Source organism: Bacillus rossius, chromosome 17 (genome assembly GCF_032445375.1).
Source record: "Bacillus rossius redtenbacheri isolate Brsri chromosome 17, Brsri_v3, whole genome shotgun sequence".
NCBI classification, from domain to species: Eukaryota; Metazoa; Arthropoda; class Insecta; order Phasmatodea; family Bacillidae; genus Bacillus; species Bacillus rossius.
This window is the reverse complement of record NC_086344.1, coordinates 23556620-23574541: the sequence shown is the minus strand read 5'-3', so window position 1 is coordinate 23574541 and position 17922 is coordinate 23556620. Positions and strand designations below refer to the sequence as shown.

The 17922-nt window shown below is 37.0% G+C and overlaps 1 protein-coding gene across 1 annotated transcript in view; it reads left to right on the top strand.

The window, feature by feature from the left end:
• The window catches only part of LOC134540730 (uncharacterized), a 114269-nt gene that overhangs the window by 3117 nt on the left and 93230 nt on the right, over nt 1–17922 (top strand). Inside the window, exons 2-5 of the mRNA XM_063383626.1 lie at nt 4000–4144; nt 11464–11739; nt 15092–15223; nt 16524–16689. Coding sequence (XP_063239696.1) covers nt 4000–4144; nt 11464–11739; nt 15092–15223; nt 16524–16689 — 719 coding nt within the window. The remainder of the gene's footprint in view (nt 1–3999; nt 4145–11463; nt 11740–15091; nt 15224–16523; nt 16690–17922) is intronic.

Here is a 17922-nt window from a genome sequence, read left to right as displayed (position 1 = left end):
AAGATTCTACACCTACAGCTAATGATATTTTTTCTGTAACTATTTTCATTCTTATCTCAGTGTGTGAAATAAATATAAATACTCGCTGTTGTTATTTAAAATTGAAATAATTTTATAAGTAAAGTTTAGTTTCGAATTATAAAATAGTAACCATGATTATATACCCTGTGCGTTCAGGTTAAATGATATTCTAAAACGAGTGTAGATAAGAAATAACCATTCAATTATAATGTAGCACGTGACTGTGTTCCAGCTCCGATGTGAGCAGTTTCCCGGGTCGGTTCATAGCGAGAGAAAACATGGCCGGCATTTTCACGGACTCTATGGGGGTTAATTTAATCATAAATATTAGAGTATTATTTACAAAATTACATATAACACACGTAGCAAATGCTACAACTTCTTTAAACGGGAAATGCTCATATTTTTTAATGTGTGAAATGCTTTTGACGTGACAACGTCTAATAAATCGATGCACGCCGGCTGCACGCACGAAAAAGTGTCCCGTAACGCACATTGTCCCGTTACGCTCATTGTACGCTTGCGCCGCATTTATCCTTCCACTCTATTGGAACAACCATCGATTTGACTTTTTCGAGGCACCTTAAACTTGAAACACTTTCCTACTTTTCCTATCATCGTCCTTTCCTTAACAGAATAACACAGATTGGAAGAAGTTAAATAGCAAACATGTATAAAATATATAGTTAAAATAATCTGTTCGTTAAAGTAATAAACATATTTGAATTAATGAGTGCAAATAAAAGTAAATTTATCAATTTAATTGTAGATTTCATTTCACTCCTTCTTTGTATCCATACAAAATTGTGATAATTCAATAAAAATGAGTCAATTTTATTCATAGAAGTATGCAATCATTTCATCAATGTTTTGTTATGACGTTGTCACGTTAAACTATCGTCCGTAAACGGACTTTACAGACAACCAATTTTTTTTTTATTTAAAATTATTGTTTTAATATTGTATTTCGTCATGATTACTTTCCATGTTAAAAAATTAGTTTTCTTTAATTACTGAAAACCTATTTATATTTCCGAACGCTTCGTTTTGTATCGACTTTTAAATACCAGTTATGTGATTTCAGCCGTTATTGAAATTCAAAAGATGAAGTAGCGACTGTATGTGTTGCTATCGTGTGGCTGTTGCATCAACCATTTGTTCGCCTGGTCACAATCGATTGTAGCGACTCAAATCGTCCCAGCCCGCCAATAGAAATGTACCTAACATTTCTTGGCCACTGCTGATACCTGTTAATTGGAAATTGGAAATGTTTGTATGAACTATATATAGTTTACGCGAACGAGGTTCGTGTAGTCCCAGTCCTTTAATCATTTACGAGCTTAGATCGTTAGACTGTTGCAACTGGCCATTAGTCTGTCAAGTACAGTATTAGTGTGAAAACACAAAAAAAAATTAATCAATTTTTTTTTGTTAAATTAAATTTTTACTGATTTATTGGATGATTACAAAATTCAAGTTTACCAACTGTTTTCGAAATAGCGGAATGTTTTTTATTAAAATTTTCATAATTAAAGTTTTATTAATTTTAAAATTTTCCCGTATTTCCTAGCATAAAAAATTAATAATTTCAATATGGCGGCCATAACGAAAATTGCAGCGATGAATTCACAATTCAAAATGGTGGACATGATATCCCAATTATCAAGGTCATGACCTGGGTAGCTTACGGCAGTTTGTTTTAAGGAGTCTTTAAGCCGCTTTTAGTTCATTTTGTTTTAACTAATGAAAAAGTCTTTTGAGATTTTTAGAAATCCAAATTTTTGCAATTTTTCCGGGGTTTTTCCTAGAAAATGAAATTTTTTATTTTTATATATATATTTTAGTTTTTTTGGTGGGATGTTTTTCAAAACTGGAAAAAGTGGTGGATTTTGGTATATTGTTGGTAACTTTTGGCAAATTTTGAAGGTCAAGGTCAAAGGTCAAAGTTAAGGTCATCCAAGATGGCAGCCGTGACGTCACAATCCAAGATGGTAGACCGGCTCCTTGTCTCTTCACCCTGAACCCTGGTCTCAGAGCCCCTTTGATATACTACTTAAGAGGAAAAGTGTGCAAGTGTACGAGTGTACAGGCGTGCGAGTGTATGTGCTTACTGGAGGTTATTAATCGTAACAAGCATGGTGACGAAAAACATGCATATTACCCCTTTTTATTTTATTGATATCTGATAGCGGCATTGCCTTACCGGCTGTAAAAAAAAAAGTTAAAATTCAAAATACAGATTTCAGAAGCTGGTTTTGTGGATTTACTTAACTCCCGCACTTGGATACTTTCACGCATTCTTATACAGAATGTACATAAAATAAAGTCCTAGTTTCAATGGTATATAGTAACAGTTTAATTGACAACAGTTTGTTTACAACAAATCGTATATCAAATTGAAGATAAAACAACCTAGATTTTCTTTAAAATGTTCTATATGTGCACCTTCAATAAGGCAGCACACATCCAAACTGAAGTCCAATTCTTCCCACACTCTGGTTAACAAGTCCGGAGAAATGGAAGCAATAGCCTCTTCAGTTACGTGTCTCAAACTGTGGCAAATCACTCAGTAGTGGCAGAACGTAGACCCGATCTTTGATAAGGACCCAAAGGAAAAAAAAAATCGCATGGCGTTATGTCAGGTGAATGTGGAGGCCTGCGAAATTACGACCAATCCAACCATAAGGGAATTAAACGATTAAACTTAAAACGAAACGCACGTTGAACTGAAAATTACAGATTCACTCTTAGCAAACTGCATAAAACAAAACGCTTTACGCTCAGGATTCGCCATTTTGCGTAGGTGGCGCTGCAAGCGAGAAAACAACAAAAGCATTACTCGCGAACGCGCTTATCTAAAACTATTTTTGACGTGACAACGTCTAATAAATCGATGAACGCCGGCTGCACGCACGAAAAAGTGTCCCGTAACGCACATTGTCCCACTACGGATGTCCCACTACGGATGTGTCCTGTTATGCTTATTGTATTCATGCGTGGCATCTCTCTTCCACTCGATTGGAACAACCATCGATTTGACTTTTCAATCATATTTTCGTCGTTTGATTTATTAATATTATGTAATTTAACGATCGTCCACCGATTTTCAGCACAATCGGTACAGTTATTTAAAAGTAATGTTGAATATTCAAATACGTTTTTAACGAACAATGGTGTTTTACAGTTACACATAATAATTCAAATTACACCCGGGATCTTTTACACAATGTTTTAAAAAAATATTGTAACACATTATAAATAAGTTTGGTGTATTTGGGATGCGTATTTATTATAAAATCGTTTTATAAAAACGGGCGGACTACATACGATTTTAAAACTTCCACAACACAAAACAATTTTTTTTAAAAATATACGTGTATATCACATCTGAAACATATATTTCCAATATGGCGTCGTGGCCGTGCGGTTAGCATCGCTGGCTAGTAATTCAAAGGTTGACGGATCGATTCCCAGCTGCTGCTATACTTTATTTTTGTACTAGTAAAAATAAATACGATGCACGCGACACTACAAAAGTAATAAATATATTTGAATTAATGAGTGCAAATAAAAGTAAATTTATCAATTTTAGAGATCATTTCACTCCTTCTTTGTATCCATACAAAATAGTGATAATTCAATCAAAATGATTCAATTTTATTCATAAAAGCATGCAGCGGTAGATTTTATCATACACAAGATAGAAAAATTAAAAATATATATATTTCTTCCTCAAAGAATATAATATTTTTAATGCCTAAATGTTTTGGTTGCAAAAACATATTACGGCTCAGTCTCAGGCCGAATATGATATTTCATTTTCTTCTGGATCAATCATTTCATCAGTGTATTGTTATGACGTTGGCACTTTAAACTATAGTCCGTAAACCGACTTTACAGACAACCAATTTTTTTTATAGCTGGGACATTCTTGTATGCACATGCTGTGTGTATTCTAAGAGTAGACTGCTCGCGCAGATGAGCTTCTCGGAGCTGGACCACGCCTCAGACGTGCTAGCCGCGAGGCTGCGACACCTGGGTGCGGGCAAGAACTCCGTGGTGTGCATCTTCATGGAGCGCAGCGCGGAGTACGTCGTCTCGTACATCGGCATCCTGAAGGCAGGTCAGTCGCCAGGAGTGACTCCACGGAGGAATGCAGGGGTGCTGTCATAACTTAGAAACACACAACTTAGAAACACACGACTTAGAAACACACAACTGTGAAACACACAACTTAGAAACACACTGCTTAGAAACACACGACTTAGAAACGCACAACTTAGAAACACACAACTTAGAAACACACAACTTAGAAACATATAACTTAGAAACATATAACTTAGAAACATATAACTTAGAAATTTCTAAGTTATGACAGTTATAAGTTATGACTTTCTACGTTATGACGTTTCTAAGTTGTGTAGTTCTGCGAGGGTGTTTCTAAGTTGTGTGTTTCTAAGTTATGATCTTTCTAAGTTGTGTGTTTCTAAGTTACGCGGATTCTTCCAAGTTTTCTAAGTTATGACAGTTCTAAGTTGTTATTTTCTAAGTTATGTGGTGTTCTCAGAAATGCACAGGCACATCAGTCAGTTCTTAAGGGGGTGCCTCCCATTACAGGTCATGATTTTATATTTATATTAATCACTCATCAACTTTCAGACTTTTTCAATTGTTTAACTGTCACGAAATGGAAAATATATACAGCGCATTCGTTTTGCATGATTAGCTGCCGAAGTTACATTTTTAACGTTTTTAGGTTGTACAAATAAGGAGAAATTATACATATATTGCAGAACTGAAATGTTTTATGTTTAACTGCAATACCACTGATATTGTTTGCATTTTATCACAATAACTGATTTCATTTTTCTAGGCTGTCAAAATTATAATAAATTTGAGAATTTTGAAATGCCAAGCAAAATTAATTTTTTCTGAAAGAAATTCAAACCATTTCTTGAAGTAGCCAGTGGCATTGCAGTTAAACCTAAAATGGCTCAATTCTGCAATAAATTAAATTCTCCTTATTTGTACAACCCAAAAACGTTAGAAATGTAACTTTGGCAGATAATTATGCTAAAAGTATGCGCTGTATATATTTCTCATTTCGTGAAAATTAAACAATTGAAAAAGTCTACACGTTTATCTGTAATTACTGTAAATATAAAATCTTGACCTGAAATGGGGGCCCGCCTCGTCAGGGCTGTATCTGTGCTAGCATTGAATATATATAATGTATAGAAGTCGCGAGCCCAGGTTAAATTTTCTGTCCGGTTTCTTAGAAGAATTGTTGTAGTTCCAAGCTCCGCCGCTGCGATCGCTTTCATCGCTGGGTATCGGCTGTATACGCCCCTGGCGGTATTTGGCAGAACTAGGTTAACCAGCCCAGTCGTGACATCATCCTTCACCCCCCCCCCCTCGAAAATCCCAGACCAACGATTCAAATTACCCGGCAGGTCTTATCAACATCGTTAGGCGACCTTGAAGAGGAGCTTCCCTTACCGTCGTTTGAGAATGATGAAATCCCAAAAGAAGCTAGCCACGGAAATCACTGAATGATGGGATTCTGTACCCGAGTGAAGTGAAAATTAGCTATTAAAACTTTGTATTGGGCCAATAGTCAGTGTTACGTTCAAAATATGGTTTTATTTTAAAAGTAAAATACTTATTTAAACTATATTTCGCGTTTGTGCAAATTTACTTTTAGATATTGGCAAGGAAAATCAACATACCTTAAACAACCTTCTCTTATTCAACGTTATCTATTAAGTAGTAAAAGGGGTAGATATTATTTTTAAAAATAAAAAAAAAATTATATAACCCACTAAATCAGTATTGGCAAGATATATATAAATTCAATATTAAAATACGCACATTAAAAATTTTTGTAATTAACTTTTTTCTGTAATAAAAATTCAGGATGATTTTGGTTTAATTGGTTTACGTATATTGCTATATTTTCTAAATCACATAAAAAAGGGAAAACAGTGCATCAGTGAAAATTCAAAAATTTAGTTTAAGTAATACTAGCCATACCAAAAGATCAATATGCGAGATAAGAAATTTGGTAACTGCTCTACATTTCAAATAAAAATGCACTGGTTTCATGAATACTGAAATGTATGCGTAATAAGGCATATTATGTTATTATACTAAGCATGACTATAACTAAAAAAATTACAGTAATTTAAAACGATGGCATTCTTAACATACAATAAGTGCGCGAGTCTTAGTTTATTTTTTAATTGGCTTCTTCGTCAGATGGAAAAGAGTTAAGATTTCATCAAGGAAAAATATATTCTCAAAGTCACTAAACCGGGAGATAGAAAATAAGGTAGGTACTTAATTTTAAATAAAAGTTAAAATAGACTTACGCTAAACCAATTAAAAATAAGTCGTAAAAATATTTTTATTTATTAAATATGTTCTATACTTGACAGTTCTTTGTGTATAATTCTTCAAAAATATTTGAAATTTAATACATATTTTCTTAAAATGGTAGAATATCAGCAATACCCGGAAATTACGTGAGCAAAGCCACGGGTTATTAGATACACTTTTATTATAAAATAAAAACAATTATGCATTTGTAGTTCACGAATGTGATATTTTGTTTATTGCTTCACAACATTCATTTGCCAGTCTCAAATTTCATTGTACCACTTGTCAGAAATGTCACCAAAAATGAGAGATAGTTTTTTTTGACGAATTTCAATTACGAGGAAACCTTTCGCAAGACTTTTTTCTTCGCAGTAGTCACTGGGACACCATTAATTTAAATCCACTAAGATAATAAAATTGTATGTATAATGATTTGTTTTTGTATATTTATATAACTTTCCAACCAATTTTTAATGATTTTCATGTGAATAAAAACTTGTAAAGCAATTTAATTAACTGTGTCATAATACTTCTGATTAGATGGAAATACAAACTTTTCATCAGTAATATACGATGATAAAAATATTTATTATTGTAAAATAATATTCACTGTTCAAATGCAAATTTAAATAGATTATTCATACATGTTTCCTGCTAATTAATGGTTTAAAATAATAATTTTTTAATATAAAATCATTTTTCTCTTGTGTTAAAATGGGTTGCTAAAATGAGGAATTATAAATATGTCACTTACTAAGTCCGTGCACAGATTTACACAAAACAGCAATGTAAATAATCTTTTTTGGTAGTTTCTAATTTTGTGCCCTGGATAACATGAATTTGGTTTAATTCATACCAAAGTGAATTTTTTGAACAACTTAAATTGATGTCATAAACAAATATTTATTTTATATTAAAAATCCACAAACAGTTTTTAAAATATAATATTTATCACGCCAGATGGAATAATAAACAAAAAATAGCTCTTATATGTTGTCTGTGTTTAAAGAATTGTATTATATTTCATGGAAATAATATTTACCTTTCGGTTATTAAAAGAAAATATATTTGTATTCAAAATACTTGCGCATCGTTTTTACGAGCATAAAGGCCGGGATACATTCGCAATAGCACGCAAACAGCACACAGATAGCACACACGCACAGAGATAGCACAGAGCTTGATGCTACATTCACGCACAACACAACACAAAATAATACCGGAAGCATCCAAAAAAGTTTTTTAAATGTAAAACTCCCGTTCACAATTTTGGTCACTGAAGTTGGCATACGTGACGTTTGTTTAGATTCGTGTGTTGTTATTGTGGTACGGTTTTCGTTAAACCCAGAAATATTTTAAATATTTCAAAGTTTACGTACAAAACACAATGAGCATTCAAAAATATATATCACTGTTTATTTCAAATCCGGCTTCTTTAACACATTCAACACAGACTTCCAAGCATTTAATTTAGCTTCTTCATTTTTGTATCCTGCGGATCCCCTGTCATACAAAATATTTTTACTTTCTATTACAGCTATCAAAAAGCTATCAAATGTGCCTTCCATTTTTATGTTATCGCGTGTTTGAAAACAATAACAAACTACTCAAGTCAAGAGCACCAATACTTTCGTGACAATTGTTCTTTTATAAGCCCACTCGAGTAGTACTTAAACTGTTTGCTGATTGGCTACCACCATGGTCGCGCACAGAAAATAACCTAAAAGTTAAAAGTTAATGAACTTTCTGTGCGCCGATCCTGTGCTATTTTTCTGTGCGCGTGCTATTTGCCAATGTGGCAGCTCATATCTAATAGTGTATGTTGAACTTCTGTGCGTCTGTGCTGTTTGCTTGCTATTGCGAATGTAGCCCGGGCTTAACTTGTGTATCTAACCTCAAAGCAAGGAATATAAAGAGTGGGAACTCAATGCTATAACAAACACTCTTATTTTCTTTGGAGATCCGGGAAATGTGCTTTATTTATAAGCAACTTAACATAGTAAATCGTTAACTTTTCAGATCTATGTTGGCAAAATTGATTTTTTTTGTGGTCATTCGCTACTGGGAATATTCACCATATAACGTTTAAGATTATTTATTTTGAATAACGAAACAACCAAAACATTATGTAAAAATGCTTCATCTTATGTTAAAAAAATTATAAACTGCATAGCCACAAAGTATGACATCATACCATTAGTTTCTGTTACTAATAACAACACGTGCACGCGTTTGAACAGTCATCGCAGCCATAGTTGTTTCATAGCTACCAAAATCATTCAACGTTGTCAAGAATTATTCCAAAATATGTTTTGCCATTTTACTCAATGCGCCACTCCGTTAACACAACATTTTATAAATTCTGAACTACGAATGTCAGTGGGAATGTACACTATACTGTACATTCCAATCTGATACGCTTTAAGAAATTTCTGTAGTTTTCTTATTATTAAAACTTAATTTTTGATGTTGGCATCTTTTAACCGCACTTTTTTTTTTTTTTTTTTTCGGTGGCCGTACTCCTCCAATTCAGTTGCGCCCGCCGATATCTAAGCGCTCGGATTTCAACAAAAGGCACCGCCTCTCGATAGAGTGAAACAGAGAATTACGCGCACGACCTTGAAAAAAGCGACGCTACAGCGCTCTGGCGTGGAAGCTGGTAACTACGAGTACCCTCTTGTGGAAAGAAGAGCTGTCTAGCGGCGGAGCTAACAACTACCTCAGTTTTGGATCCGAAAATTGGAATAATAAATCCTATCCCCTCGCGACTTCTATAAGTTATATATATTCAATGGTGCTAGTGAGGCGGGATGATAAGCGCGACGCTCGCTGGTGCTTCTAGCGCGGTGTCTCCTCTGGACTGGCGCGCAGTCTTCTCGTCGTCACAAGATAACTGTGAAATTTGAGCGGTGACCGTAACATTATATGGCATAGAAATTAATATAAAGGTGTAATGCAAGTCCTTTAAGTGCTTTCAAGAATCTGTACCGGTTGTTTTACGTCTAAACATTACTCTGAAAACATGCGTTATTAGTCATTTTAACTCTTCTAAAAATACAGTTTAAAAACTTAATTCGAAATCAAAAGTACTTTTCGGCCCTCAGCGAACTCTTAAATGCTTTTAGTAAGCAGACCCCACTCAGATATCTTGAGTAGTTTTGGAATCGCGTTGTTTTTCCTGAAGCTCTACACACCGTGTGTGTGCCCGGGTAGGCGGGGGCCTTAACCGCTTGGCGTTCCCCCCCTCCCCCCATCATCTCGAACACACATTTTTGATCCAAGATTGTATTGCGAGAGATGCGGCCGAAGACCTTAACATACTTTCTCCTAACAATTTTATTTACCGGTGCCCAAAAGTCATTCTATAGACAAGTAACAGATAGTAGGAATTTGTTTCCAGTAAAGCGATTTCTCCTCTCTTCCTAAGGTTGCTGTTTTCGTCTGTACCGTCTCGTAGTTGTATTGTCCATAATATTGTTACGAATGTAGACAGGACCACGCCACGCGTCAGGTTCGGAGCTGGCCATTTGAGTCACGCGCCGTGTCACGTGCTGTCCACTGACGTAGAGCATTCCACGCGTGTCTGGCCGGATTACAAGGGTCTTCGCTACACCCTCCCCCTCTCTGCACCCGCGCAACTTCCTTCCTCGGCGCTGTTATCTACCGCTGAGCGGCTTTAAGAATTCCACGGGCCGCCGCGCGGAGTGACGCGAATGGAAGCCGCCCTTCTGGACTTTTTCGGGCGTTGGGTCGGTCCGGGATGACGTGACTCGTCACAGCCGCTCTCGTTGGTTCTGGAAAGACGACCCACTAGTACTTCAGCAGTGACGCCGGCCTTCGCGGGGGTTCTGAGCGGGTTCCGGACGAATCCTGCGATAGTTCCTGAGTGAAGGAATTCTCTGTGCTGTATATGTATGAATTTAACATTTGGCATTGTCTGATTTTGGCTTGCTTTCTGTGTGTTTGTACGAAATAAGTTTACGGCAGCGTCACATTTTGCGGTTATTGTAGACTGTAAAGATTTTTTGTTAATTGAACAGAATTATTCTTGTGAAATGACAGATATTTGTAGACTTGTACATTTACATGAAAACAACTGTATCATTACAAAATAGTGTTAGCAGTAGTACTGGGTTCGAATTCTTACCCGGGAATTTATGCATTGTGTTGTCCCAGTACCTCCTGTAGTTAAAGTTATTTTTAAACCGTTAATTCAATAACACAGTAATAAGAATAATAAACAAAATAAGTCCAATCATTGAAAATTCAATTATCTTTTCCATGGTTTAACTAAATTATGATTGAATGTATTATCTTGAAAAACGTATTTCATACATACGAAAATAACCATATCAATATGTCATGCAAAGTTACTGTATCTTTCTTGTGGAATTACAAAATATTTCTTGGTCACCTGTTTCCAAAGTACAGAAAAAAAAATTTTTTACGTGTAACCTCTTTGCTAAGTGGGCTACAATTTTCGGCCGTACCGAAAATTCCGGCCACAGGAATGGTGGGAGAAACCGGTAGAAGAGGATATGTCAAAGGAAAGCGGTAGGAATGATGCAAAACACTTGCACATTCGCATGCTTACACAATTTTGCATGCTTGTGCAACTACTTGCTTGTTCAATTGCATGCTTGTACATTTGCACACTTGCACACTTGCATACTTGCGTACTTGTGTACTTGCATACTTGCATACTTATATACTTGTGTACTTGCATACTTGTGTACTTGCATACTTGCATACTTGCATACTTGCATACGTGCATACTTGCGTACTTGCTTGATTTATACTTGCGTACTTGAATACTTGCTTACATCATACTTGCGTACTTGCATACTTGCTTGATTTATACTTGCGTACTTGCATACTTGCACACTTGCATACTTGCATAATTGCACACTCGCATACTTGTACACTTGCATACTTGTAGATTTGTGTACTTGCATACTTGTAGATTTGTGTACTTGCATACTTGTGTACTTGCATACTTGTGCACTTGCACACTTGCAACCTTGCATACTCGCGCAATAGCACAATTGAGCGGTGATGTCGCAGGGGCGGCCTACCTGCCCTTGGAGACGGCCTACCCGCCGCAGCTGCTGGCGGCCGTGCTGGAGGACGCCCGGCCCCTGGCGGCCTGCACCAAGTCTGCCCTCGCCGCGCGGCTGCCTTCAGGGAGCGAGACCCGCCCCCTAGCCGTGCTCCTGCTGGAGGGCGACTGGCTGCTGCAGTTCGGGCGCCCGCCGCAGCCCCTGCCCGCGGCGCCACCGTCCAGCCTCGACGACATGGCCTACACCGTGTACTCGTCGGGCACCACGGGCCGGCCCAAGGGTGGGTGTCCTAGCACCCTCTCGCCACCTCTTGTCACGTCCTGGCTCACGGTGCTGCCATCTGCGGCCTGTTGCGCCAACCAGAGTTCGAAAAATACAATTGACAAATTTATGGTATCAACTGTTTAATGAATTTTGAACAAGATGGACAGTATTTTTTTACTGGTCGTCTTTTACCTCGCAACCTCTGTCCCGGCCCACTGCCTCGCGCTACTCGCTCGTCCGCCGCACACGGAACACGAGGATTATTCGGGCCCCGATGCACCAGTCTTCGCACGCGAGACCCGTCGCTCAATCGTCCGCTGTCTCTCGCCAAGGGGTCACTTCACTCGCCCTCTTCGCTTCACTGCCCTCTTCACTTCACTGCCCTCTTCACTTCACTGCCCTCTTCACTCCGAGGACCCGCCGGGGTAGCCAGCAGCCTCTTGTCACTCCAACGCTACTCGATATTAAATACCTGCCCAGTCCCTGCCAGGGAAGTAGTCTCGAAGTTCCGAGAAAAATGGCGTCCTAGTTACGCCGAACACTCGAGAGACAGGGAGATGTTACCGCAGAGTGACGGACACCGCCTGTCCTGGAGGCTGGGGGCCCATCCTGTACCCCCTGCTGGCCGACCGGCCTCCTTCGTTGTCTTGCCTTTAGCATCCTCGCAACAGTATTTAAAAAATAAAAATTTGGAGTAATAATTTCGGGGTAAAAAATTGTCGTGTTCTATTTCATCAAGAGCATCTCATGGTAATATTTAATTTATACATCCAATGAGTCGCAATTGAAAGACGCCATTTTGGTTTCAACAGTTTTCGATAACACTTTTTTATGTTATTTAATATTAAGAATTTTTCTCTGTGCAAAGCACGTGATTTAATGGAATGCCTTGTTATTAATAGTGTCCGACTTCTAAAATTAGGTTCTCCTGTGAAAGAATATTAGGTGTTTATTATATTTTTTCTTGTATAATTACGACTACCATTGTAAATATAGTACGAATAGACATTATTTCGTAGTCTTAGAGAAAATTTAACAACTTAGTAAATTTTAAAAAAATTACCTATTATATCTAACTTTAGTATACAAAATAAGATTGTTAACGTAAACAAGCCGGTTAGTATTAATTTGGCAGCAGTGGGCGCTATTTACTGTGTACTGAAAACGTAAGGGTGAAACATATTTAACTGAACGTTGACTGAATCCTGCTGTGGACCTCGTGCAAGCTGTGAAGTAGCGAAACCTGTAACCCTGACAGTGAAAGGCATAGTAGACGTTAGAACTGTGAAAACCACGTGTAGTGTGCATGGGTGTGTTCGGGATTTGTAGAAGATAGGTTCTTATCGAGCTAAAAGAATAGGTATATTTTGATAAGCTTGTTTCAAGGAGATCTGGACTGTCACGGACCTATAACTCCAGAACTTTAAAATAAATTGGTGTGGTAAAAAAAAACCGACTCAAGACCGCACATGATTTTTTAAATAAGTTCAGTATTTTTGTACAATTTTTTTTTTTTTTTACATTTGTATAGCTTTACATGGTAGTTTAACTTACGTTGATATGATATCCGAATTTCGTTAAAGTAACTTTTTGAAAAGCTAAAAGTTTTTTTTTTTAATTTAAGAACTCCAAATTTAACTGGTAGGTATTCCACAAAACCGTAAGCCATTCCACTGAAAAAATATTTTGAAAAATTATGCTTGAAACATATTGTAGACTATCTAAAACCCTTGAATTTTTTTTTAAAAAGTGAAAATTCTTAGGTAAAAATGGCCACTTAAGAAAGGTAGATGGATTACCAATGCCCTTGATTATGTTCTAATACGTGTTGAAGGGGAATTTGGCCCCATCATCTTGAATTTTTCTATAGTTTAGCTATAACGCTAATTTCGAATTATTTATCCCAATTATTCGACATTTCAAGGCATAAAACATATCCCAGACATTCTACACTTGGTTGCAACTTCATGTTCACTAACAGGGCCTAGTTTGTGAGCGCCACGAGGAAATAACTTATTACTTCACGCGGATGACTACAGCTATGATGATCACACCAGTTCACAAGTGTTGCCTTCAACAAGTAGCCAATGCTAAGTCCTGTGCCATGCCAAATCAAAAATTTTTTAGCTGTATCAGCACTCGCCAGTGATGTGTAACATCTAAACTCGGTAACTAGCAAACTCATGTGTTCTCACGTGTTGCAAATACGCTTATAATACGAAACTCGGACACGAAATTTAGCTTAGAATTCTTTAAAATAATGCTGAAAATGATAAACGCACACACATTGTGTTTTCAATTAAGAATTTCTGGACGCGAATCACACGAAGTTTCTGCACCTGCCGCTAGAATTCGTTGCCGGAGCAGCTACGTCGACTATCGTATCATTTTATTAGCAGCTCGAAATTTAAAACTGTATAAAAAAATGCTCCGATAAAAGTGAAAACTACTTGAAAAAAAATACTGAACCCCGGCATTGGACCTGATTTTCGACAAGCAATTGTGTTAAAATGCTGCCAAACTTGTTAAAATTTACTAAATACTTAATACTATAAAGTTAACCTTTAGCTTTGTGAACTTTGTTTTGCGCCATCTGCCACAGATGGCAGCACCGTGGTAAAACTTTTCCGTTCCATGCGACTTCCGTTCCATTCACGAAATTGCTCCTGCCAAATTTCGTACACCGTGAGCTAAGATGTTTACACATAAAAACAAAATATCTATCCTGTGTGTTTATAAGTGATGAATAGAGACCTGCAAAATTCGCGGATTCATTCGGTGATAGGATAGAATTCAATCACATATACCTCTTAGATAATTTTGCTATTGGCTTACTGTTCATCTGGACGAATCTCAATCAGTTATAAACCCTCAACCAAAGAAGGATCGAAACACAGACAAAACAGCTGAGACGACTTACAAATCGGTAGCCATGAACTTGCGTTATTTTCCCGAGTGTACAGGGGTATGTGCAGTCTATCCTGAAGGCCATCGAAACCGCGAATTTTTCAGGTCTCTAGAGATGAATAAGGGTAGGCATTTTTCGCGAAAAGATCTGAACACTTATTATACTGTAACAAGATTTACCCACACCTGTGGTTTCTTCCTTGTTATTGGCGGCCACATGCGAGAGAAGTCGTTGCCTTATTTGACCGAGCCACTCAGGACGCGTTTACTTCCGCACTTAATCACTGTGATTGGTGTTGTTACGATGGATATGTACCTGGGAGAAACTCACCCAATCACGAAACACAGACGGTACTAAAGTGTTTTAAATTTCATCTAGTCTCGAAATCCTTTCGCAAAATCTGCATGCCCCTAGTGATGAATTCCTGACCCCCTCCCCCTTAAAGTGTGTTTGTTTGAAGGCATCCAGTATCCGCACAGAGGCGCGGTGTTCAGCTACCACTGGCGCCATCTTGCTTATCCCTACCAGCCGGACGACAGAGAAGCGTGCAACGTGTTCTTCGTCTGGGAGTGCCTGAGACCTCTGCTCAAAGGTGAAACATCGCCAATTACCGGTGCTGTGCCCTATAAAATAAATTAAACATAAAAGTCTTTTTGACGTGACAACGTCTAATAAATCGATGAACGCCGGCTGCACGCACGAAAAAGTGTCCCGTTACGCACATTGTTCCGTTACGCTGTGTCCCGTCACGCCCATTGTACGCTTGCGCCGCATCATCTCTCTTCCACTCGATTGGCCTATGCGTCCGAGGAGAAGAAAGACAGCGGCAGCACACATTTTACATCTACACGTGAACTGTTTCGTCGACTGGTTATAAAGTGAAGTGAAAAGTTAATGTGGTTTTCATTGCTTATTACAACTACAATTTCGGCAATAAAGGTTAATTATTCTTGCATTTTAAAAATCTGATTACTAGTATAATTTCAAGTAGTTATTCTTTTATTATTGAAATAAAAATGATTCAATTTTATTCATAAAAGTGTGCAATCATTTCATCAATGTTTTGTTATGACGTTGGTCACGTTTAACTATTGTCCGTAAACTGACTTTACAACCATTTTTTATATATATTATTACTGATAGTAAAATTTTATGGTGAATCGCGATCAAATAGAAATGACAACGAAAATCATGACAATACAACATATAACTCCATAATGTAAATTTAAAATATTTACATACTTAGCGCAGATATTCAACTATAATCATAACATTAGTCAGCAAATTCACAAAACTTAACTCAAATCTCAAGAAAAAAAATCATTTAATTTATTAAATTTAACGAATTCACAAAATTTAGCATTTAGTTTGTACTAAAATGAATAGATCATATAGAACTTAAGAAAGAGTTTCATTTTCTTTGATATAGCAAATCTAAGACTGTTTTGTTTTTACATTTCGAACGTTTTGTAATTATTTTTGAACACGCAAATGCTCGATAATTCTTTGTTTCGATGCATGTAGATATATAACCTCATTATCCTCCCAGTACTTCTCCCACGGTGTCACAAGGACTGTGTGGTCAGAAAAATAACCTCCCAATAAAGTGATTCCGGTTCCTTTCCCGGATTTATCGTAAGGGAGAAATGTGGCGGACGTTGTCTCGTGCATGTGGTTTTTTTTTTCAGGGATACTACTGTTTCTCTTACCCCCTGTATTTTACCCCTCATCTGTGCTAACGATCTCGATGTCTACCAGGTTATAACTGATAAAGTAATTCATTCATTCATTCATTCATTCATTCATTCATTCATTCATTCATTCAATGGCTCCTTACCCACCGCGACCCCATCACCACACGGAAGTTCAAAGCAGCTTTAAAATGTTTTCAGGAATACCGCTGTACATAATACCGGATGACGTCATATACGACCCACCAAAGCTCACGAGCTTTCTCAAGAGACACGGCATCACCAGAATGCTGTTTACACCTTCACTGCTGCAGACGGTGCTAGATTCCAAAGGGGTGGATTTGGAAGAGTCATTTAAGACTATGAGGTAAGTTTAATTTTTTGTGACACGGTCTGATTATGATATTTACGCAATATCTCCTGCAGACTTGTTCCAGATTTCAAAAAAAAATTATAAGACTAATTTATGCTTATGGGGTATATTTATGAAAGAATAGTACAATAGTTAAACTATTGCAGACAGTGCTAAATTCCAAAAGTTAAATAAGAGTGTTTTAAGACAATGATTTGAAAAAGGTTGAGACTATGTGGCTATGAGCTATTTGAAACCATGAGGTAGAAGAGTTATTTAAGTTTGAGACTATGATGTATAGAGTTATTTGACACTATGACGTAGATAAAATCTGTTTACACCATTATTACTGAATACTGTGCTAGATTCCAAAGAGATGGATTAGAAGAGTCATTTAAGACTGTAATTTAAGTTTATTTTTTGATATACCATAATGCTGTTTACGCCATCACTACTGCATAAAGTGTTAGTATAAAGGGATGGATTTAGTACATATGTACATTTAAAACTATGAGGTAGGTTTATCTCAAACTTATTTATTTTGTATTGAAAATCTAAAAAACAATACTTTTATTTTCTCTTTTAACTTGTATTTTGTAGAAAGTACGACGGAAAATTTCGAAGTGTACACAATAATATAATTTTATTTTTCTCACAAGCATTAAACTTTTACGTATAAATATACCTACATGGCTACCACCACAGTAAAATATACTCTGGCTTCTATTGGTCGTACGTAGCAACGTTAACGGAAGAGTTCAGCATTGCCGAGCTAATCCGTACGGGTCCCGTTACCCGTCTGCGTGCTGTTGTAGGAACTCCGTTCCGTCAGATACATCTCCATTTACGTGATCCGTCTCCGTTTACGTGATCCGTCGTTCCCTTTTCCGTGTCATTGTAACACCGGGCCTTTTAAAGGGGATTAAACTCTGCCATTTTGGATTTTTCCATAATTTGTTTTCTATAATTCTAATTTTCAACTATTTATCCCAATATTTGGCATGTCAATGCATACATAATATTTCTCAGTCCTTTTATACATTTTTGCAACAGCAAATTTATTAACACGTTGCAAGGAAATATCTCATTTTATTCCCGCGGGTGATTACAACGATCATGATGATCACACCAATTCACAAGTGTCGACTTCAACAAGTAGCCGAAGCTAAGTGATATGTCATGTTGAGCCAAAATGTTTATCTCGCAAAACTTTATTGCTAGCGGTTTGAAAATATGTGAAATTGCAAA